General features: G+C 47.4%; 1 protein-coding gene across 1 annotated transcript in view; it reads left to right on the forward strand.

The window, feature by feature from the left end:
* Positions 1 to 14: 14 nt before the first annotated feature.
* The window catches only part of LOC120035885 (unconventional myosin-VIIa), a gene marked incomplete at its 5' end in the record, with an annotated part of 84,334 nt that continues 60,820 nt past the window's right edge, over positions 15 to 23,528 (forward strand). The window contains 8 exons of the mRNA XM_038982349.1: positions 15 to 186; positions 2,814 to 2,890; positions 4,235 to 4,354; positions 7,052 to 7,194; positions 17,817 to 18,027; positions 19,300 to 19,435; positions 19,701 to 19,825; positions 22,247 to 22,366. Coding sequence (XP_038838277.1) covers positions 15 to 186; positions 2,814 to 2,890; positions 4,235 to 4,354; positions 7,052 to 7,194; positions 17,817 to 18,027; positions 19,300 to 19,435; positions 19,701 to 19,825; positions 22,247 to 22,366 — 1,104 coding nt within the window. The remainder of the gene's footprint in view (positions 187 to 2,813; positions 2,891 to 4,234; positions 4,355 to 7,051; positions 7,195 to 17,816; positions 18,028 to 19,299; positions 19,436 to 19,700; positions 19,826 to 22,246; positions 22,367 to 23,528) is intronic.

Genomic DNA, 23,528 nt, shown 5'->3' on the forward strand with positions numbered 1-23,528 from the left:
CTGACCTGGCTGTTGTTGCTCTGCGTTGTCAGGGTAACTGCACCAGTTGCGATGGGCGTGATGACATTAAGGAGTACGCCCACTTCCGCTCGGCCATGAAGATCCTGATGTTCTCTGAGAATGACTCCTGGGAGATCAACAAACTGCTGGCCGCCATACTGCACCTGGGAAACGTCCACTTTGAAGGTCAGGATCGGGGAGGAGAGGTTTAAATCTTTGAAGGTCAGGATCGGGGAGGAGAGGTTTACATCTTTGAAGGTCAGGATCGGGGAGGAGAGGTTTACATCTTTGAAGGTCAGGATCGGGGAGGAGAGGTTTACATCTTAGAAGGTCAGGATCAGGGAGGAGAGGTTTATATCTTAGAAGGTCAGGATCAGGGAGGAGAGGTTTATACCTTTTGAAGGTCAGAATCAGGGAGGAGAGGTTTACATCTTTGAAGGTCAGGATCAGGGAGGAGAGGTTTACATCTTTGAAGGTCAGAATCAGGGAGGAGAGGTTTACATCTTTGAAGGTCAGGATCAGGGAGGAGAGGTTTACATCTTTGAAGGTCAGGATCAGGGAGGAGAGGTTTATATCTTTGAAGGTCAGGATCAGGGAGGAGAGGTTTACATCTTTGAAGGTCAGGATCAGGGAGGAGAGGTTTATATCTTTGAAGGTCAGAATCAGGGAGGAGAGGTTTACATCTTAGAAGGTCAGGATCAGGGAGGAGAGGTTTATATCTTTGAAGGTCAGGATCAGGGAGGAGAGGTTTACATCTTTGAAGGTCAGAATCAGGGAGGAGAGGTTTACATCTTTGAAGGTCAGAATCAGGGAGGAGAGGTTTACATCTTTGAAGGTCAGAATCAGGGAGGAGAGGTTTACATCTTTGAAGGTCAGAATCAGGGAGGAGAGGTTTACATCTTTGAAGGTCAGAATCAGGGAGGAGAGGTTTACATCTTTGAAGGTCAGAATCAGGGAGGAGAGGTTTATACCTTTGAAGGTCAGAATCAGGGAGGAGAGGTTTACATCTTTGAAGGTCAGAATCAGGGAGGAGAGGTTTACATCTTTGAAGGTCAGGATCAGGGAGGAGAGGTTTACATCTTTGAAGGTCAGAATCAGGGAGGAGAGGTTTACATCTTTGAAGGTCAGAATCAGGGAGGAGAGGTTTATACCTTTGAAGGTCAGAATCAGGGAGGAGAGGTTTACATCTTTGAAGGTCAGAATCAGGGAGGAGAGGTTTATACCTTTGAAGGTCAGAATCAGGGAGGAGAGGTTTACATCTTTGAAGGTCAGAATCAGGGAGGAGAGGTTTATACCTTTGAAGGTCAGAATCAGGGAGGAGAGGTTTACATCTTTGAAGGTCAGAATCAGGGAGGAGAGGTTTATACCTTTGAAGGTCAGAATCAGGGAGGAGAGGTTTACATCTTTGAAGGTCAGAATCAGGGAGGAGAGGTTTATACCTTTGAAGGTCAGAATCAGGGAGGAGAGGTTTATACCTTTGAAGGTCAGGATCAGGGAGGGTTTTATGACTTTGCTCTATTCACCCTTCCCTGATTCCTTGCATTTTATGGTCTAGGATTGGGACTTTACCCAGCCCCTCTCTCCTGGTCTAGGATTGGGACTTTACCCCTGCCCCTCTCTCCTGGTATAGGATTGGGACTTTACCCTAACCCCTCTCTCCTGGTCTAGGATTGGGACTTTACCCTAACCCCTCTCTCCTGGTATAGGATTGGGACTTTACCCTAACCCCTCTCTCCTGGTATAGGATTGGGACTTTACCCTAACCCCTCTCTCCTGGTATAGGATTGGGACTTTACCCCTGCCCCTCTCTCCTGGTATAGGATTGGGGCTTTACCCCTGCCACTCTCTCCTGGTATAGGATTGGGACTTTACCCCTGCCCCTCTCTCCTGGTATAGGATTGGGACTTTACCCTAACCCCTCTCTCCTGGTCTAGGATTGGGACTTTACCCTAACCCCTCTCTCCTGGTATAGGATTGGGACTTTACCCTAACCCCTCTCTCCTGGTATAGGATTGGGACTTTACCCTAACCCCTCTCTCCTGGTCTAGGATTGGGACTTTACCCTAACCCCTCTCTCCTGGTATAGGATTGGGACTTTACCCCTGCCCCTCTCTCCTGGTATAGGATTGGGACTTTACCCTAACCCCTCTCTCCTGGTCTAGGATTGGGACTTTACCCCAGCCCCTCTCTCCTGGCCTAGGATTTTACCCCAGCCCCTCTCTCCTGGTATAGGATTGGGACTTTACCCTAACCCCTCTCTCCTGGTCTAGGATTGGGACTTTACCCCAGCCCCTCTCTCCTGGTCTAGGATTGGGACTTTACCCCTGCCCCTCTCTCCTGGTATAGGATTGGGACTTTACCCCAGCCCCTCTCTCCTGGTATAGGATTGGGACTTTACCCCAGCCCCTCTCTCCTGGTCTAGGATTGGGACTTTACCCCAGCCCCTCTCTCCTGGTATAGGATTGGGACTTTACCCTAACCCCTCTCTCCTGGCCTAGGATTAGGACTTTACCCCAGCCCCTCTCTCCTGCTATAGGATTGGGACTTTACCCTCACCCCTCTCTCCTGGTCTAGGATTGGGACTTTACCCTCACCCCTCTCTCCTGCTATAGGATTGGGACTTTACCCTAACCCCTCTCTCCTGGCCTAGGATTAGGACTTTACCCTAACCCCTCTCTCCTGGTCTAGGATTGGGACTTTACCCTAACCCCTCTCTCCTGGTTTAGGATTTGGACTTTACCCTAACCCCTCTCTCCTGGTCTAGGATTAAGACATTTTACTGTAACTGACTTCCTTATCTTTGATCCTTCCAGCCACCATTTTGAATAATCTGGAGAGCTGTGACGTCATGACATCACATCATTTCAACATGGCAATCAAACTTCTGGAGGTAAGCCTGTCACTAGCCTCAATCCCAGCCTGTCACTAGCGTCAATCCCAGCCTGTCACTAGCCTCAATCCCAGCCTGTCACTAGCCTCAAGCCCAGCCTGTCACTAGCGTCAATCCCAGCCAGTCACTAGCCTCAATCCCAGCCTGTCACTAGTCTCAATCCCAGCCTGTCACTAGCCTCAATCCCAGCCTGTCACTAGCCTCAATCCCAGCATGTCACTAGCCTCAATCCCAGCCTGTCACTAGCCTCAATCCCAGCCTGTCACTAGCCTCAATCCCAGCCTGTCAGTAGCCTCAATCCCAGCCTGTCACTAGCCTCAATCCCAGCCTGTCACTAGCCTCAATCCCAGCCTGTCACTAGCCTCAATCCCAGCCTGTCAGTAGCCTCAATCCCAGCCTGTCAGTAGCCTCAATCCCAGCCTGTCAGTAGCCTCAATCCCAGTCTGTAACTAGCCTCAATCCCAGCCTGTCACTAGCCTCAATCCCAGCCTGTCAGTAGCCTCAATCCCAGCCTGTCACTAGCCTCAATCCCAGCCTGTCACTAGCCTCAATCCCAGCCTGTCACTAGCCTCAATCCCAGCCTGTCACTAGCCTCAATCCCAGCCTGTCACTAGCCTCAATCCCAGCCTGTCACTAGCCTCAATCCCAGCCTGTCACTAGCCTCAATCCCAGCCTGTCACTAGCCTCAATACCAGCCTGTCACTAGCCTCAATCCCAGCCTGTCACTAGCCTCAATCCCAGCCTGTCACTAGCTTCAATCCCAGCCTGTCACTAGCCTCAATCCCAGCCTGTCACTAGCCTCAATCCCAGCCTGTCACTAGCCTCAATCCCAGCCTGTCACTAGCCTCAATCCCAGCCTGTCACTAGCCTCAATCCCAGCCTGTCACTAGCCTCAATCCCAGCCTGTCACTAGCCTCAATCCCAGCCTGTCACTAGCCTCAATCCCAGCCTGTCACTAGCCTCAATACCAGCCTGTCACTAGCCTCAATCCCAGCCTGTCACTAGCCTCAATCCCAGCCTGTCACTAGCTTCAATCCCAGCCTGTCACTAGCCTCAATCCCAGCCTGTCACTAGCCTCAATCCCAGCCTGTCACTAGCCTCAATCCCAGCCTGTCACTAGCCTCAATCCCAGCCTGTCACTAGCCTCAATCCCAGCCTGTCACTAGCCTCAATCCCAGCCTGTCACTAGCCTCAATCCCAGACGTTCTAGGTGTCTCCATACCCCAGGAACTGCTTTCGGTTCTCAAGAATACGATAGAGTACCCAGAACATGTTGTCATATCTGTTAGCGCCAGACTAACCTGTCACTGACCTCTGTAATGTCCCTCTCTTTGTGTGGTCCAGGTGGACCCCAAGGCCCTGGAGAAGAGTCTGACCCAGCGTTCCTTCATGACCTCCAGGGAGAGTGTGACCAAACCTCTCACCTCAGCCCAGGCCATGGACGGCAAAGACGCATTTGTCAAGGTGAGGCTGGTACCACTTCTTGTCTTGCCAAATTGAGTGACAATGACAAGACAGCACAAACAGATCTGGGACCAGGCTAGGTAATGAACATAGGATTTGGCAAGACAACACAAACAGATCTGGGACCAGGCTAGGTAATGATCATAGGAGTTGGCAAGACAACACAAACAGATCTGGGACCAGGCTAGGTAATGACCATAGGATTTGGCAAGACAACACAAACAGATCTGGGACCAGGCTAGGTAATGATCATAGGAGTTGGCAAGACAACACAAACAGATCTGGGACCAGGCTAGGGAATGAACATAGGAGTTGGCAAGACAACACAAACAGATCTGGGACCAGGCTAGGCAATGACCATAGGAGTTGACAAGACAGCACAAACAGATCTGGGACCAGGCTAGGGAATGAACATAGGAGTTGGCAAGACAACACAAACAGATCTGGGACCAGGCTAGGCAATGACCATAGGAGTTGACAAGACAACACAAACAGATCTGGGACCAGGCTAGGGAATGACCATAGGAGTTGACAAGACAACACAAACAGATCTGGGACCAGGCTAGGCAATGACCATATGAGTTGGCAAGACAACACAAACAGATCTGGGACCAGGCTAGGTAATGACCATAGCAGTTGGCAAGACAACACAAACAGATCTGGGACCAGGCTAGGTAATGACCATAGGAGTTGGCAAGACAACACAAACAGATCTGGGACCAGGCTAGGTAATGACCATAGCAGTTGGCAAGACAACACAAACAGATCTGGGACCAGGCTAGGTAATGACCATAGGAGTTGGCAAGACAACACAAACAGATCTGGGACCAGGCTAGGTAATGACCATAGCAGTTGGCAAGACAACACAAACAGATCTGGGACCAGGCTAGGTAATGACCATAGCAGTTGGCAAGACAACACAAACAGATCTGGGACCAGGCTAGGTAATGACCATAGCAGTTGGCAAGACAACACAAACAGATCTGGGACCAGGCTAGGGGACTGCATGGGCTCCTACTAAGACCATAATATATCTGGAGTTTAAATCAGGTGCTCTTCTTTGCGAACCTTTTCAGTCATGAGGTAAAAATATAAACCTTATCATCTTTGATGCTTGGCTAGAATATAATTATGTCTCTAAGATAATGTATGATAATGTATTATAGTGTATTATAGTACATTATAGAACTCATAAATCACATTTTATTTGTCACATGCACCGAAAACAACAGGTAGACCTTACAGTGAAATGCTTACTTACAAGCCCTTAACCAACAATGCAGTTTTAAGAAAATACCTAAAAAAGTAAGAATAACAAATAATTAAAGAGCAGCCGTAAATAACAATAGCGGGGCTATATACAGGGTATTACGGTACAGAGTCAATGTGGAGGCTATATACAGGGTATTACGGTTCAGAGTCAATGTGGAGGCTATATACAGGGGGTACCGGTACAGAGTCAATGTGGAGGCTATATACAGGGTGTTACGGTACAGAGTCAATGTGGAGGCTATATACAGGGTGTTACGGTACAGAGTCAATGTGGAGGCTATATACAGGGTGTTACGGTACAGAGTCAATGTGGAGGCTATATACAGGGTGTTACGGTACAGAGTCAATGTGGAGGCTATATACAGGGGGTACCGGTACAGAGTCAATGTGGAGGCTATATACAGGGGGTACCGGTACAGAGTCAATGTGGAGGCTATATACAGGGGGTACCGGTACAGAGTCAATGTGGAGGCTATATACAGGGTGTTACGGTACAGAGTCAATGTGGAGGCTATATACAGGGTGTTACGGTACAGAGTCAATGTGGAGGCTATATACAGGGGGACCGGTACAGAGTCAATGTGGAGGCTATATACAGGGGGTACCGGGACAAAGTCAATGTGGAGGCTATATACAGGGTGTTACGGTACAGAGTCAATGTGGAGGCTATATACAGGGGGTACCGGTACAGAGTCAATGTGGAGGCTATATACAGGGGGTACCGGTACAGAGGCAATGTGGAGGCTATATACAGGGTATTACGGTACAGAGTCAATGTGGAGGCTACATACAGGGTATTACGGTACAGAGTCAATGTGGAGGCTATATACAGGGTGTTACGGTACAGAGTCAATGTGGAGGCTATATACAGGGGGTACCGGTACAGAGTCAATGTGGAGGCTATATACAGGGTGTTACGGTACAGAGTCAATGTGGAGGCTATATACAGGGTGTTACGGTACAGAGTCAATGTGGAGGCTATATACAGGGGGACCGGTACAGAGTCAATGTGGAGGCTATATACAGGGGGACCGGTACAGAGTCAATGTGGAGGCTATATACAGGGTGTTACGGTACAGAGTCAATGTGGAGGCTATATACAGGGTGTTACGGTACAGAGTCAATGTGGGGGCTATATACAGGGGGTACCGGTACAGAGTCAATGTGGAGGCTATATACAGGAGGTACCGGTACAGAGTAAATGTGGAGGCTATATACAGGGTGTTACGGTACAGAGTCAATGTGGGGGCTATATTACAGGGGGTACCGGTGTCGAGGTAATATGTACATGTAGGTAGAGTTATTAAAGTGGCTATGCATAGATGATAACAGAGAGTAGCAGCAGCGTAGAAGAGGGTGTGGGGGTGCAATGCAAATAGTACAGTATGATAATGTCTGCTTGTATTTTGCTCTGTTTTCCACCAGGCCATCTATGGTAAGCTGTTTGTCTGGGTGGTGGAGAAGATCAACAAGGCTGTGTTCAAGCCTCCTCCTGAGGACACTAAATACGTCAGACAATCTATCGGTCTGCTGGACATCTTCGGCTTCGAGAACTTCAACAAGAACAGGTCTGTACCATCACAAAATAATTCATTCATTCTCACATGGGGAATTAGGGTTGCAAAATTCCATTAACTTTTCAAAAAATTCCCCGGATTTCTTGAAAAAATGGACACAATGTATTTTACAATAGATATATTTAATTTGTATTTAATCCCATCCTTCAGCTACCATCAACATCTCCGATCTATCTCTGAATCCCATCCAGTTTGATTTCTATTTGCCATATATTTAACTGTACAACATATATTACTGTGCTGTTTCACATAAGTTCTGAACCTAAATACATTTTACGGACACTGTTTATTTTACATGAGTTATCTTGTTGTTTTTAATCCCACCCTTCAACTCAACTCCTCCCATCTATCTCTGAACACCCTCCAGCTCCACTCAACTCCTCCCATCTATCTCTGAACACCCTTCAGCTCCACTCAACTCCTCCCATCTATCTCTGAACACCATCCAGCTCCACTCAACTCCTCCCATCTATCTCTGAACACCCTCCAGCTCCACTCAACCCCTCCCATCTATCTCTGAACACCCTCCAGCTCCACTCAACTCCTCCCATCTATCTCTGAACACCCTTCAGCTCCACTCAACTCCTCCCATCTATCTCTGAACACCATCCAGCTCCACTCAACTCCTCCCATCTATCTCTGAACACCCTTCAGCTCCACTCAACCCCTCCCATCTATCTCTGAACACCATCCAGCTCCACTCAACTCCTCCCATCTATCTCTGAACACCCTTCAGCTCCACTCAACCCCTCCCATCTATCTCTGAACACCCTTCAGCTCCACTCAACCCCTCCCATCTATCTCTGAACACCCTTCAGCTCCACTCAACCCCTCCCATCTATCTCTGAACACCCTTCTGCTCCACTTAACCCCTCCCATCTTTCTCTGAACACCATCCAGCTCCACTCAACTCCTCCCATCTATCTCTGAACACCATCCAGCTCCACTCAACTCCTCCCATCTATCTCTGAACACCCTTCAGCTCCACTCAACCCCTCCCATCTATCTCTGAACACCATCCAGCTCCACTCAACTCCTCCCATCTATCTCTGAACACCCTTCAGCTCCACTCAACTCCTCCCATCTATCTCTGAACACCATCCAGCTCCACTCAACTCCTCCCATCTATCTCTGAACACCCTTCAACTCAACTCCTCCCATCTATCTCTGAACACCCTTCAGCTCCACTCCAGTCCTCCCATCTATCTCTGAACACCCTTCAGCTCCACTCCACTCCTCCCATCTATCTCTGAACACCATCCAGCTCCACTCAACCCCTCCCATCTATCTCTGAACACCCTTCAGCTCCACTCAACTCCTCCCATCTATCTCTGAACACCCTTCAGCTCCACTCAACCCCTCCCATCTATCTCTGAACACCCTTCAGCTCCACTCAACCCCTCCCATCTATCTCTGAACATCCTTCAGCTCCACTCAACCCCTCCCATCTATCTCTGAACACCATCCATCTCCACTCAACCCCTCCCATCTATCTCTGAACACCCTTCAGCTCCACTCAACCCCTCCCATCTATCTCTGAACACCATCCAGCTCCACTCAACCCCTCCCATCTATCTCTGAACACCCTTCAGCTCCACTCAACCCCTCCCATCTATCTCTGAACACCATCCAGCTCCACTCAACCCCTCCCATCTATCTCTGAACACCCTTCAGCTCCACTCCCCTCCCATCTATCTCTGAACACCATCCAGCTCCACTCAACCCCTCCCATCTATCTCTGAACACCATCCAGCTCCACTCAACCCCTCCCATCTATCTCTGAACACCATCCAGCTCCACTCAACCCCTCCCATCTATCTCTGAACACCCTTCAGCTCCACTCAACTCCTCCCATCTATCTCTGAACACCCTTCGGCTCCACTCAACTCCTCCCATCTATCTCTGAACACCATCCAGCTCCACTCAACTCCTCCCATCTCTCTCTGAACACCCTTCAGCTCAACTCCTCCCATCTATCTCTGAACACCCTTCAGCTCCACTCAACTCCTCCCATCTATCTCTGAACACCATCCAGCTCCACTCAACTCCTCCCATCTATCTCTGAACACCCTTCAGCTCAACTCCTCCCATCTATCTCTGAACACCCTTCAGCTCAACTCCTCCCATCTATCTCTGAACACCCTTCAACTCAACTCCTCCCATCTATCTCTGAACACCCTTCAGCTCCCCTCACCCCCTCCCATCTATCTCTGAACACCATCCAGTCCCATCCTTCAGCTCCACTCAACCCCTCCCATCTATCTCTGAACACCCTTCAGCTCCACTCAACTCCTCCCATCTATCTCTGAACACCCTTCAACTCAACTCCTCCCATCTATCTCTGAACACCCTTCAGCTCCACTCCACTCCTCCCATCTATCTCTGAACACCATCCAGCTCCACTCAACCCCTCCCATCTATCTCTGAACACCCTTCAGCTCCACTCAACTCCTCCCATCTATCTCTGAACACCCTTCAGCTCCACTCAACCCCTCCCATCTATCTCTGAACACCCTTCAGCTCCACTCAACCCCTCCCATCTATCTCTGAACACCCTTCAGCTCCACTCAACCCCTCCCATCTATCTCTGAACACCCTTCAGCTCCACTCAACCCCTCCCATCTATCTCTGAACACCATCCAGCTCCACTCAACCCCTCCCATCTATCTCTGAACACCCTTCAACTCAACTCCTACCATCTATCTCTGAACACCCTTCAACTCAACTCAACCCCTCCCATCTATCTCTGAACACCCTCCAGCTCCACTCAACCCCTCCCATCTATCGCTGAACACCATCCAGCTCCACTCAACCCCTCCCATCTATCTCTCAACACCCTTCAGCTCCACTCAACTCCTCCCATCTATCTCTGAACACCCTTCAGCTCCACTCAACCCCTCCCATCTATCTCTGAACACCATCCATGTTTGATTTCTATTTGCCATATATCTTTCAGCTGTGATGTGATGTTTCACTAAAGTGCTGAACTTTTCTATTCTCATAGTTTCTACAGATTGTAAAATAAAGATAAACATTTTGTTGCTAAAAGTATTATTATATTATTGATTGATTGACTATGACTTTTCAAATCACCCAGTAGTGCTATCTGCAGAGTTAGCTCCAGGTAAATGGTACTTTCTTCAACCATTCCTGAACCTGTGACCAAAAACAAGCTACATATGGACAGTACCAAAACAAATTATCTAACTACTCTGCCTCTTCACAGCAGAATCTGCAGAGCTGGGATGGTCATATCCCCCATATATATATATATAACATTCTATTGGTTGCAAGAATTTTGTGAAAAATTCTAAGTTTTGAATCCTGCATTGTTTTGCGTATTGGTTCATAAACCATGTGCCATGGAATCAGTACATTGATTCCAAGAACACAGGATGAGATGTTACTATCCTTTGTGCAAGCACTTCCAAGAGTTCATGAACAGTGAGACTGGTGAAATTTGGGGAGCGCATCGTCAGTAGTGTACCTTTGGTTCCTAGGGTGTTTCGGCCTTTCACACTATACACCCTCCCCAAAGGCGGCCAGCGACAGGGTGATCAATCCTACGCTTGCGTCCCATTCCCAATTAGTCATAGGAGTTGCGTTGTTGTTGATAGCCAACATCCCATGGGACTATGCATGGCAGGGGCGTCTTCCTCCCTGAGTCAAGCATTGTTGACCGCATACCTCCTGGCCCTCTCACTTCGGGGCCCAGCTGGGGTCTTTCCTCTTCATCCAGAGCCATTGACTGCTGCCTTCTGCCGCCTCTGATACAGCTTTGATTGCCGAACGCTGGCTCTGGCCCTTAATTCCCAGGTCTCTAAGCAGTCTGGTTGTAGATGTCGCCACAAAACCTCTGCAGCCCACCTCCACTGGTCGGACTTCTGTGTTCCAGCCATGATGCCGTGCTTCGGCAGCTAGATTGGCATAGCGCAGATGTTTCCGCTCATAAGCCTCATCTACTGAGTCCTCCCAGGGTACTGTGAGCTCAATGATGAAGACCTTCTTGAGCGAATGGGACCAGAGCACCATGTCAGGTCTTAGGGTGGTGGTTGCGATCTCCGGAGGAAACACAAGTTGCCGGCCAATGTCAGCTAGCATTTTCCAGTCGCGGGCCAAGCGCAGCTGGTCTCGCTCTAATGGTGTAGAGCCGCTCTTCGGTGGTTTAGCCCCTTCGCGGACAAAGGTCGTCCGTAAGGGGTGTGATGCTGCTGGGGGTGGTAGGGAGTTGGTGGCAGCTCGCTTGTCCTCCAGGGCGGACGCAAGGTTTTTAAGGACTTGGTTGTGACGCCAAGTGTAGCGTCCTTGGGTGAGGCTTGTTTTACACCCTGTGAGAATGTGCCTGAGGTTGGCTGGCATGGAACAGAGGGCACAGTCCGGATCTTCACCATACCATTGGTGAAGATTAACTGGTGTTGGAAGGACGTCATATGTTGCTCTGATGGAAAAGCTCAACCGCCTCGCTTCCATGGCCCACAGATCCTTCCAGCTGATCTTCCTCTTCTCCACACTGTCCCATCGAGTCCACTGTCCCTGTTTGGCAAGAGAGACTGCCTTGGCCCACCTTGCAGCCTCCTCCTGATGGCGTACTTCCTGCACTACCATCTTCCGCCGCTCTGGTGCAGTGGCCTTACTCCAAGCAGCACGGCTAGTTAGCCCAAGGCCTCCTCTCCCTTGCTGAACATGACCCACAATGTCAGCATGTCTGAGGGCTGCTGTTGCCTCCTGGACTGCTTTTCCTGGCCTCCATTTGCGCCCAGTTGCCAAGGTCGGCGCGTTGTTGCTCACCACTGGGTCTCGAGATTCATTCAGTGTCATCTGGAGCCTGGTTTTTGCACACTTGAATTCCTCTGTTAGACTGGTGAGGGGCAGCTTGAGGACACCATCTCCATAGAGGCCTATGGTGGTAAGGCATCGTGGAACTCCGAGCCACTTCTTTAAGTAGCCTGTGACTCCTCTTTCCATCTTCTCCACTGTTGAGATTGGAACCTCATACACTGCTAGGGGCCACAACACCCGGGGTAGGAGACCAAACTGCAGACACCAGGCCTTTAACTTTCCAGGTAGCTGGGTGTTGTCGATGGACTGTAGGCTACTACTGATGTCTTTGCGCAGCTGTTGCACCTGGTCTTTGTCCTTCAGGCTTGCATCATACCACCTTCCAAGGCTTTTTACCGGCTGCTCAGACACTGTTGGGATTTGGTCATCTCCGATGAAGAATTTCAGGTCAGAGAGTACTCCCTTCACAATCGAGATGCTGCGTGACTTGGATGGTTTAATCTTCATACGGGCCCAGCTGATGTTCTCCTCGAGTTTTCTGAGCAGTCTCCTGGTGCATGGGACAGTGGTGGTCAATGTTGTAATGTCGTCCATGTAGGCTCTGAGTGGAGGGAGGCGGAAACCAGAGTCGACTCGCTGTCCACCAGCAACCCATTTTGAGGATCTGATGATAACCTCCATTGCCATTATGAATGCCAACGGAGAAATGGTACATCCCGCCATTATACCTACATTCAGGCACTGCCATGAGGTGGTGAACTCTGAGGTGGTGAAGCAGAACTGCAGATCCTTGAAGTACGACTTCACCAGCGTTGTGATGGTGTCCGGTATGTGGAAAAATCTGAAGGCAGACCACAGGAGTTCATGGGGCACAGAGCCAAATGCATTGGCGAGGTCGAGGAAGACTACGTGGAGGTCCCTTTTCTCCACCTTGGCCATTTGGATCTGGTGCCAGATCATGCTGGAGTGTTCCAAGCAGCCAGAGAACCCTGATATTCCTGCCTTCTGTACAGATGTATCGACGTACGCATTCCTTTGCAGGTACTCGGACATCCTCTGGGCAATGACCCTAAAGAAGATTTTACCCTCGACATTCAGTAAGGAGATTGGGCGGAATTGGCTGATGTTCACTGCATCCTTCTCCTTAGGGATCAGGACCCCGCCTGCCCTACGCCACACTTTGGGTATTATCTTCTTCTGCCAAGCTGTTCTCATAAGCCTCCAGAGGACCCTCAGGACGTCTGGTGCGTTCTTATACACTTTGTACGGGACTCCATTTGGCCCCGGGGCTGATGCTGTTCTTGCCCGTCGAACTGTGTTTTCCACCTCTTTCCATGTCGGAGGGCTGGTCTCAATATGATGTTCCGGGGGTTCAATGGGTGGGATATCTGATGGGATGGCCAGATGTTCATGTCGCTTTGAGTCAAAGTTTGTTGTTATCAGGTGCTCCTCTAGGTCTTTCTTTGTTGTTTTTAGAGCTCCACTTTTTTCCTTCGTGAAGAGACTTTTAAGGAACTTGAAGGGATCTTTATAGAATCGAGTTCTAGTTTGTTCTTTCTTCCTTCTGCGTTTCCGTAGGTTCTCTGCTCTACGGAGGGATGCCAACCGGGTTTTAATGTCAGCCTGAAGTGCCTCTATGCCCTCCTTTTCCACTTCCGAGGCCTTCTTCCACTGTTTCTTAAGCTGTCTCCTTTCTTGAACGAGGCGCTTGATTTCTTGTTGCCTCCTGGAAACTGGTGGGGTTGGAACCTTTCTCCCGCCTTTTGCCTCTTGCACTCCAAAGCTTTCTGCCCCGTACTCATAGATGATGTCCCCCATCCTCTCCAACTTCTTCTCCACTGTGCCTCGAAGTTTCTCGAGGGTCAAGGTAAGGTCAGTATTCACTGCTTCCCACAACTTCTTGTCACTGGCGCCAGGCCACTTCACATACGGTCTGTGCCCTGGTAGTCTCCTCTCGACTGCAGGTCTGGGAGGCTGGGTGAGTTCCACTCCTGTTGTTGGTTCCACCTCAGTTGTTACTTCGGTGCTTGAGTTTACGTCCTCCATGACAGTGGTACTGATGCACTGCAAACTATGGTTTGCGTCCAGTTGCTGTGCTTCATTCGACTGATTTGATCGCTTTCGCAGAAAGTGATCAATGCGAGGCCTCTGTCTCTCTTTACCCAGACACCCCTTCTTCCCCTGGTGGATCCTCAACCCATGGTGTGATGTAACTTTCCTCCAACCACAGACACATACCTGCATCTGTTTGTGGCCTGCTGTTGCAGCGGAACTTGTGACAGTTGCTGTGGTGATCTCTTGTGCTGTGCTCTCATTACTCGTAGTCGTTTCCGGTCCAGTCGTTACCATGTTGTCAGCCGATGAGTCATCTTCCGCCCCCGCTCTCGCAGACTCTAGGGGTATTCTCGTATGTTGACTTTCTGTAGCTAAAAGCGGGTGTTTCCAACATACTGCGAAGTATGGGAAACTACAGAAATGGGAAGCTACCCCATGACTGTCCCAGAGGGGTCTATTCCCTCCTGTCAGCCGTCTCTCCGTGCCGCCACAAGGACTTTCCCCTGTTGTCAGCTGATCTTTCTCAGCAGTCACTGGACTAGTCCAGATATTCAGATTCCAAGAACACAGGATGAGATGTTACTATCCTTTGTGCAAGCACTTCCAAGAGTTCATGAACAGTGAGACTGGTGAAATTTGGGGAGCGCATCGTCAGTAGTGTACCTTTGGTTCCTAGGGTGTTTCGACCTTTCACACTATACACCCTCCCCAAAGGCGGCCAGCGACAGGGTGATCAATCCTACGCTTGCGTCCCATTCCCAATTAGTCATAGGAGTTGCGTTGTTGTTGATAGCCAACATCCCATGGGACTATGCATGGCAGGGGCGTCTTCCTCCCTGAGTCAAGCATTGTTGACCGCATACCTCCTGGCCCTCTCACTTCGGGGCCCAGCTGGGGTCTTTCCTCTTCATCCAGAGCCATTGACTGCTGCCTTCTGCCGCCTCTGATACAGCCTTGAAAATTGAAAATCTATTTTGCAATTTATGCAGCACAGCTGTCTGTTTATGTCTTTAATCTATCTCCATAACGTCAGTCAGCCTTCATGTCATTAATCTATCTCCCTAAAGTCAGTCAGCCTTCATGTCTTTAATCTATCTCCATAACGTCAGTCAGCCTTCATGTCTTTAATCTATCTCCCTAATGTCAGTCAGCCTTCATGTCTTTAAACTATCTCCCTAACGTCAGTCAGCCTTCATGTCTTTAATCTATCTCCCTAAAGTCAGTCAGCCTTCATGTCTTTAATCTATCTCCCTAATGTCAGTCAGCCTTCATGTCTTTAATCTATTTACCTAAAGTCAGTCAGCCTGCATGTCTTTAATCTATCTCCCTAACGTCAGTCAGCCTTCATGTCTTTCATATATCTAACTAAAGTCAGTCAGCCTTCATGTCTTTAAACTATCTCCCTAAAGTCAGTCAGCCTTCATGTCTTTAATCTATCTCCCTAATGTCAGTCAGCCTTCATGTCTATAATCTATCTCCCTAAAGTCAGTCAGCCTTCATGTCTTTAATCTATCTCCCTAAAGTCAGTCAGCCTTCATGTCTTTAATCTATCTCCCTAAAGTCAGTCACCCTTCATGTCATTAATCTATCTCCCTAACGTCAGTCAGCCTTCATGTCTTTAATCTATCTCCCAAAAGTCAGTCAGCCTTCATGTCTTTAATCTATCTCCCTAACGTCAGTCAGCCTTCATGTCTTTAATCTATCTCCCTAACGTCAGTCAGCCTTCATGTCTTTAATCTATCTCCCTAAAGTCAGTCACCCTTCATGTCATTAATCTATCTCCCTAACGTCAGTCAGCCTTCATGTCTTTCATCTATCTCCATAACGTCAGTCAGCCTTCATGTCTTTAATCTATCTCCCTAACGTCAGTCAGCCTTCATGTCTTTAATCTATCTCCATAATGTCAGTCAGCCTTCATGTCTTTAAACTATCTCCCTAATGTCAGTCAGCCTTCATGTCTTTAATATATCTCCCTAACGTCAGTCAGCCTTCATGTCTTTAATCTATCTCCCTAAAGTCAGTCAGCCTTCATGTCTTTAATCTATCTCCCTAATGTCAGTCAGCCTTCATGTCTTTAATCTATTTACCTAAAGTCAGTCAGCCTGCATGTCTTTAATCTATCTCCCTAACGTCAGTCAGCCTTCATGTCTTTCATATATCTAACTAAAGTCAGTCAGCCTTCATGTCTTTAAACTATCTCCCTAAAGTCAGTCAGCCTTCATGTCTTTAATCTATCTCCCTAATGTCAGTCAGCCTTCATGTCTATAATCTATCTCCCTAAAGTCAGTCAGCCTTCATGTCTTTAATCTATCTCCCTAAAGTCAGTCAGCCTTCATGTCTTTAATCTATCTCCCTAAAGTCAGTCACCCTTCATGTCATTAATCTATCTCCCTAACGTCAGTCAGCCTTCATGTCTTTAATCTATCTCCCAAAAGTCAGTCAGCCTTCATGTCTTTAATCTATCTCCCTAACGTCAGTCAGCCTTCATGTCTTTAATCTATCTCCCTAACGTCAGTCAGCCTTCATGTCTTTAATCTATCTCCCTAAAGTCAGTCACCCTTCATGTCATTAATCTATCTCCCTAACGTCAGTCAGCCTTCATGTCTTTCATCTATCTCCATAACGTCAGTCAGCCTTCATGTCTTTAATCTATCTCCCTAACGTCAGTCAGCCTTCATGTCTTTAATCTATCTCCATAATGTCAGTCAGCCTTCATGTCTTTAAACTATCTCCCTAATGTCAGTCAGCCTTCATGTCTTTAATATATCTCCCTAACGTCAGTCAGCCTTCATGTCTTTAATCTATCTCCCTAAAGTCAGTCAGCCTTCATGTCTTTCATCTATCTCCATAATGTCAGTCAGCCTTCATGTCTTTCATCTATCTCCATAATGTCAGTCAGCCTTCATGTCTTTCATCTATCTCCCTAACATCAGTCAGCCTTCATGTCTTTCATCTATCTCCCTAAAGTCAGTCAGCCTTCATGTCTTTAAACTATCTCCCTAACGTCAGTCAGCCTTCATGTCTTTCATATATCTAACTAAAATCAGTCAGCCTTCATGTCTTTAAACTATCTCCCTAATGTCAGTCAGCCTTCATGTCTTTAAACTATCTCCCTAACGTCAGTCAGCCTTCATGTCTTTAAACTATCTCCCTAATGTCAGTCAGCCTTCATGTCTTTAAACTATCTCCCTAATGTCAGTCAGCCTTCATGTCTTTAATCTGTCTCCCTAAAGTCAGTCAGCCTTCATGTCTTTAAACTATCTCCCTGAAGTCAGTCAGCCTGCATGTCTTTAATCTATCTCCCTAAAGTCAGTCAGCCTTCATGTCTTTAAACTATCTCCCTGAAGTCAGTCAGCCTGCATGTCTTTAATCTATCTCCCTAAAGTCAGTCAGCCTTCATGTCTTTCATATATCTCCCTAAAGTCAGTCAGCCTTCATGTCTTTAATCTATCTCCCTAACGTCAGTCAGCCTTCATGTCTTTAATCTATCTCCCTAACGTCAGTCAGCCTTCATGTCTTTAATCTATTTACCTAACGTCAGTCAGCCTTCATGTCTTTAATCTATCTCCCTAAAGTCAGTCAGCCTTCATGTCTTTAATCTATCGCCCTAATGTCAGTCAGCCTTCATGTCTTTAATCTATTTACCTAAAGTCAGTCAGCCTGCATGTCTTTAATCTATCTCCCTAACGTCAGTCAGCCTTTGACTTTAGTCATCGTCCTAAAGTGTGCCGAACCAATCTATTGATTATTGTGTGGGTCGTTTGCTCGTTTCGTTACAGTTTTGAGCAGCTGTGCATCAACTTCGCCAACGAGCAGCTGCAGCAGTTCTTTGTGAAGCATGTCTTCAAGCTGGAGCAGGATGAGTACGCCCGCGAGAACATCGTCTGGAAGCACATCGAATACAACGACAACCAGAGAACACTGGACGTGCTGGCCAACAAGTCTCTTAACATCCTGGCACTTATCGACGAGGAGAGCAACTTCCCCAAGGTACCTAGCCTCCGCCCTGCACTTTAAGTCCGCGTCTCAAATGGCTCCATATTCCCTATATAGTGCACTACTATAGGGCCCATAGGGCTCTGGTCAACTGTAGTTTACTAAGTACGGAATAGGGTGCCATTTGGGACGCAAATTAATTCAGTGACACTTAAACTACTTTTTTGGTTGTTGTTCCCCAATTACACTGTGCTCTGAAGTACCCACCTCATGTGCAACTGGTTATAAGGCCTATGATCTTATTGGGTCTTTCCCAATAGCCCCTATGAGGCCATTCCGAGTGAGGCCCCGTGATAGACTAGCGTCCTGTCTAGGTGGTGTACTCGTACAGACTAGCGTCCTGTCTAGGTGGTGTACTCGTACAGACTAGCGTCCTGTCTAGGTGGTGTACTTGTACAGACTACCGCCCTGTCTAGGTGGTGTACTCGTACAGACTGGCATCCTGTCTAGGTAGTGTACTTGTACAGACTGGCGTCCTGTCTAGGTGGTGTACTCGTACAGACTACCGTCCTGTCTAGGTGGTGTACTTGTACAGACTGGCGTCCTGTCTAGGTGGTGTACTTGTACAGACTGGCGTCCTGTCTAGGTGGTGTACTTGTACAGACTAGCGTCCTGTCTAGGTGGTGTACTTGTACAGACTGGCATCCTGTCTAGGTGGTGTACTTGTACAGACTGCGTCCTGTCTAGGTGGTGTACTTGTGCAGACTGGCGTCCTGTCTAGGTGGTGTACTTGTACAGACTAGCGTCCTGTCTAGGTGGTGTACTTGTACAGACTAGCGTCCTGTCTAGGTGGTGTACTTGTACAGACTAGCGTCCTGTCTAGGTGGTGTACTCGTACAGACTAGCGTCCTGTCTAGGTGATGTACTCGTACAGACTGGCGTCCTGTCTAGGTGGTGTACTTGTACAGACTAGCATCCTGTCTAGGCGGTGTACTTGTACAGACTGGCGTCCTGTCTAGGTGGTGTACTTGTGCAGACTGGCGTCCTGTCTAGGTGGTGTACTCGTACAGACTGGCGTCCTGTCTAGGTGGTGTACTCGTACAGACTGGCGTCCTGTCTAGGTGGTGTACTTCTACATCAAGCTGCCTCAAACTGCAGAAACAAGAAATAGTCTCTGACGCTATGGGCCGTTCTGGCTCGGACAAGTGGAAAGGTCCTAACGCTTTGGTTCTTTGTTCTGTTGTGTGTGTGTGTGTGTGTGTGCGCGTGTGTGTGCGCGTGCGTGCGTATGCGTGTGTGTGTGTGCGCGTGTGCGTGTGTGTGTAGGGTACAGATACCACCATGATCAACAAGATGAACCAGGTACATGGGAAGGGCGATGTCTACATCCCCCCTAAAAACAACCATGACACTCAGTTTGGAATCCAGCATTTCGCCGGGGTGGTCCACTACGATTCAAAAGGTATTCCAAGACGCAAACAGTGTATTTCTAGACTCTAAACTGTAATGACAGAGTTTGTACCGGTGTTGGATTGACAACCACTTTACTTATTTCAACCTGCCCCACTATTTGTGTTTGATATTATCATTATAAAATCTGTATAATGTAGGATGCGTCCCAAAATGGCACCCTATTCCCTATTAGCCCTGGTCAAAAGTAGTGCACTATGTAGGGAATAGGGTGCCATTTGGGACAAGCACTAGTATCGTCTCATGTTGTTATTTAGGTTTCCTTGAGAAGAACAGAGATGCTCTGAGCACTGACCTCATCCAGCTGGTGGAGAAATCGTCCAATAAGATGCTAAAGCAGGCATTCCAGAACGAGCTCTCCTCCAATGGCGAGATGGCCAGCGCCAACCCCAAGATGACCATCACTCCCAAGAACTCTCTACGGGTCAGTGGAACCCTGGGAACCCCGTGGAAAGAGGCCTGGGAAACCCTGGAGCAGCTTCTATATAACACAGATACCCAGCGGTCAAAGCTGCTTCATTGTTTCCCCTATATCGATTGTTTTCAGTGTAAACTTAAACGACTAAAACCAGTTATAAAGTATGTAGAAAGGATAATGGAGCTATATATATATATATATATATATACAATCCCCAAAATAAAAACTAGACAGTCAGGGAGAATCAAAAATTCCCAAAATGTCATGACATGGGGCCACCATTGATTTTGTTTCATGTTTGAGTCACTCAGATACAGTAGCATAAGAACATGGCATCATGTGTAGAATTGCAGGACATTTGCATTTAAACTGCATATTTTCTCTCAGCCCCATGACAAAATGTGTAGAATTGCAGAAAATGTGCTTTAAAACTGCATATTTTCCCTCAGCACATGACAAAATGTGTATAATTGCAGGAAATTATCTTTAAAACTGCATATTTTCCCTCAGCCCATGACAAAATGTGTAGAATTGCAGGAAATATGCTTTTAAACTGCATAGTTTCTCTCAGCCATGACAAAATGTGTAGAATTGCAGGAAATGTGCTTTTAATCTGCATGTTTTCTCTCAGTCCCATCTCAAAATGTGTAGAGTTGCAGGAAACTAGCTTTAAAACTGTAAAAAATATATATAATCTCAGCCTCATGGTAAAACATGTAGAATTGCAGGAAATGTGCTTTAAAATAACTACATTTTAGAGTCACTCCGATACAGTAGCATAAGAATACACTCTGTCTCTCTGTCTCTGTCTCTGTCTCTGTCTCTCTGTTGCTGTCTCTCTGTTTCTCTCTCTCTCTCTCGTAGTAACCAAAAAAGTGCTAAACAAATAATAATAGATTTTAGATTTTAGATTCTTCAAAGTAGCCACTCTTTGCCTTGATGACAGCTTTAGACACTCATGGCATTCTCTCAACCAGCTTCACCTGGAATGCTTTTCCAACAGTCTTGAAGGAATTCCCACATATGCTGAGCACTTGTTGGCGGCTTTTCCTTCACTCTGCTGTCCAACTCATCGCAAGCCATCTCAATTGGGTTGAGGTCGGGTGATTGTGGAGGCCAGGTCATCTGATGCAGCACCCCATCACTCTCCTTCTTGGTCAAATAGCCCTTACACAGCCTGGAGGTGTGTTCGGTCATTGTCCTCTTGAAAAACAAATGATAGTCCCACTAAGCGCAAACCAGATGGGATGGCGTATCACTGCAGAATGCTGTGGTAGCCATGCTGGTTAAGTGTGCCTTAAATTCTAAATAAATCACAGGCAGTGTCACCAGCAAAGCAACCCCACACCATCACACCTCCTCCTCCATGCTTCAAGGTGGGAACCACACATGCGGAGATCATCCATTCACCTACTCTGCGTCTCACAAAGACACGGCAGTTGAAACCAAAAGGACAGATTTTCACTGGTCTGATGTTCATTGCTCGTGTTTCTTGGCCCAAGTAAGTCTCTTCTTCTTATTGGTGTCCTTTAGTGGTGGTTTCTTTGCAGCAATTGGACCATGAAGGCCTGATTCACGCAGTCTCCTCTGAACAGTTGATGTTGAGATGTGTCTGTTACTTGAACTCTGTGAAGCATTTACTTGGGCTGCAATCTGAGGTTGCAGTTAGTTAACTGCTATGATCTTATCCTTTGCAGCAGAGGTAACTCTGGGTCTTCCTTCCCTGTGGCGGTCCAGTTTCATCATAGCTCTTGATGGTTTTTGCGACTGCACTTGAAGAAACTTTCAAAGTTCTTGAAATGTTTCGTATTGACTGACCTTCATGTCTTAAAGTAATGATGGACTGTCATTTCTCTTTCCTTGTTTGAGCTGTTCTTGCCATAATATGGACTTGGTCTTTTACCAAATAGGGCTATCTTCTGTATGCCAGCCCTACCTTGTCACGACACAACTGATTGGCTCAAACACATTAAGAAGGAAAGAAATTCCACAAATGAACTTTTAACAAGGCACACCTGTTAATTGAAATGCATTCCAGGTGACTACCTCATGAAGCTGGTTGAGAGAATGCCAAGAGTGTGCAAAGCTGTCATCAAGGCAAAGAGTGGCTACTTTGAAGAATCTAAAATCTAAAATAGATTTTGATTTGTTTAACACTTATTTTTGGTTACTCCATGATTCCATATGTGTTATTTCATAGTTTTGATGTCTTCACTATTATTCTACAATGTAGAAAATAGTAAAAATAAAGAAAAACCCTGGAATGAGTAGGTGTGTCCAAACATTTGACTGGTAGTGTATATTCTGTATACTGTATATATTTCTGTCTTGATATATTTCACTCTCTTTCTTTCTCTACAGCAGCAAACGGTTGATATTAAGAAGCGTGCTCCTACGTTGAGTGGCCAGTTCCGTCAGTCCCTAGACGCCCTGATGAAGACCCTGACAGTCTGCCAGCCCTACTTCATACGCTGCATCAAACCCAACGACTTCAAGAAGCCTATGGTATGTCAGAAGTCCTATTCAATTAGGGATAATATGTACTTATGTGGTTTTAAAACAGTCACCTTAATAAACTATGACAGATGTTTTGAAATGTTTGTCACTCATAGTAACTGTCCAGTAAAAAAAAAAAAAACACTTTTAAAAGTTCATATTCTCTTAACTCATACCCAAATAAGGTTGTTGACTCATCCTATACTCGTATTTTTGGCCAAAGCATAAATTGGAGAAAAAAAGACTCCTAAATCCACACCTCAAACTTGTATCTCAAACAGACTGTTTTCAAAAATTTGATGATGATGATGTCATGTTGGCTCACTGGCTGAGCTGGCCAATCAACGGTCTACTCACATGAATATTTTTAATGACCATTATATGCCCACACCATTCTGTTGTTGGGGTACGACCACACCATTCTGTTGTTGGGGTACGACCACACCATTCTGTTGTTGGGGTACGCCCACACCATTCTGTTGCTGGGGTACGACCACACCATTCTGTTGTTGGGGTACGCCCACACCATTCTGCTGTTGGGGTACAACCACACCATTCTGTTGTTGGGGTACGACCACACCATTCTGTTGTTGGGGTACGCCCACACCATTCTGTTGCTGGGGTACGACCACACCATTCTGTTGTTGGGGTACAACCACACCATTCTGTTGTTGGGGTACGCCCACACCATTCTGTTGTTGGGGTACGACCACACCATTCTGTTGCTGGGGTACAACCACACCATTCTGTTGTTGGGGTACGCCCACACCATTCTGTTGCTGGGGTACAACCACACCATTCTGTTGTTGGGGTACACCCACACCATTCTGTTGTTGGGGTACGACCACACCATTCTGCTGTTGGGGTACGCCCACACCATTCTGTTGTTGGGGTAAGGCCACACCATTCTGTTGTTGGGGTACGTCCACACCGTTCTGTTGTTGGGGTACGCCCACACCATTCTGTTGTTGAGGTACGACCACACCATTCTGTTGTTGGGGTACGACCACACCATTCTGTTGTTGGGGTACGCCCACACCATTCTGTTGTTGGGGTACGACCACACCATTCTGTTGTTGGGGTACGCCCACACCATTCTGTTGTTGGGGTACGCCCACACCATTCTGTTGTTGGGGTACGACCACACCATTCTGTTGTTGGGGTACGACCA

Source organism: Salvelinus namaycush, unplaced genomic scaffold, assembly GCF_016432855.1.
Source record: "Salvelinus namaycush isolate Seneca unplaced genomic scaffold, SaNama_1.0 Scaffold1130, whole genome shotgun sequence".
NCBI lineage: Eukaryota > Metazoa > Chordata > Actinopteri > Salmoniformes > Salmonidae > Salvelinus > Salvelinus namaycush.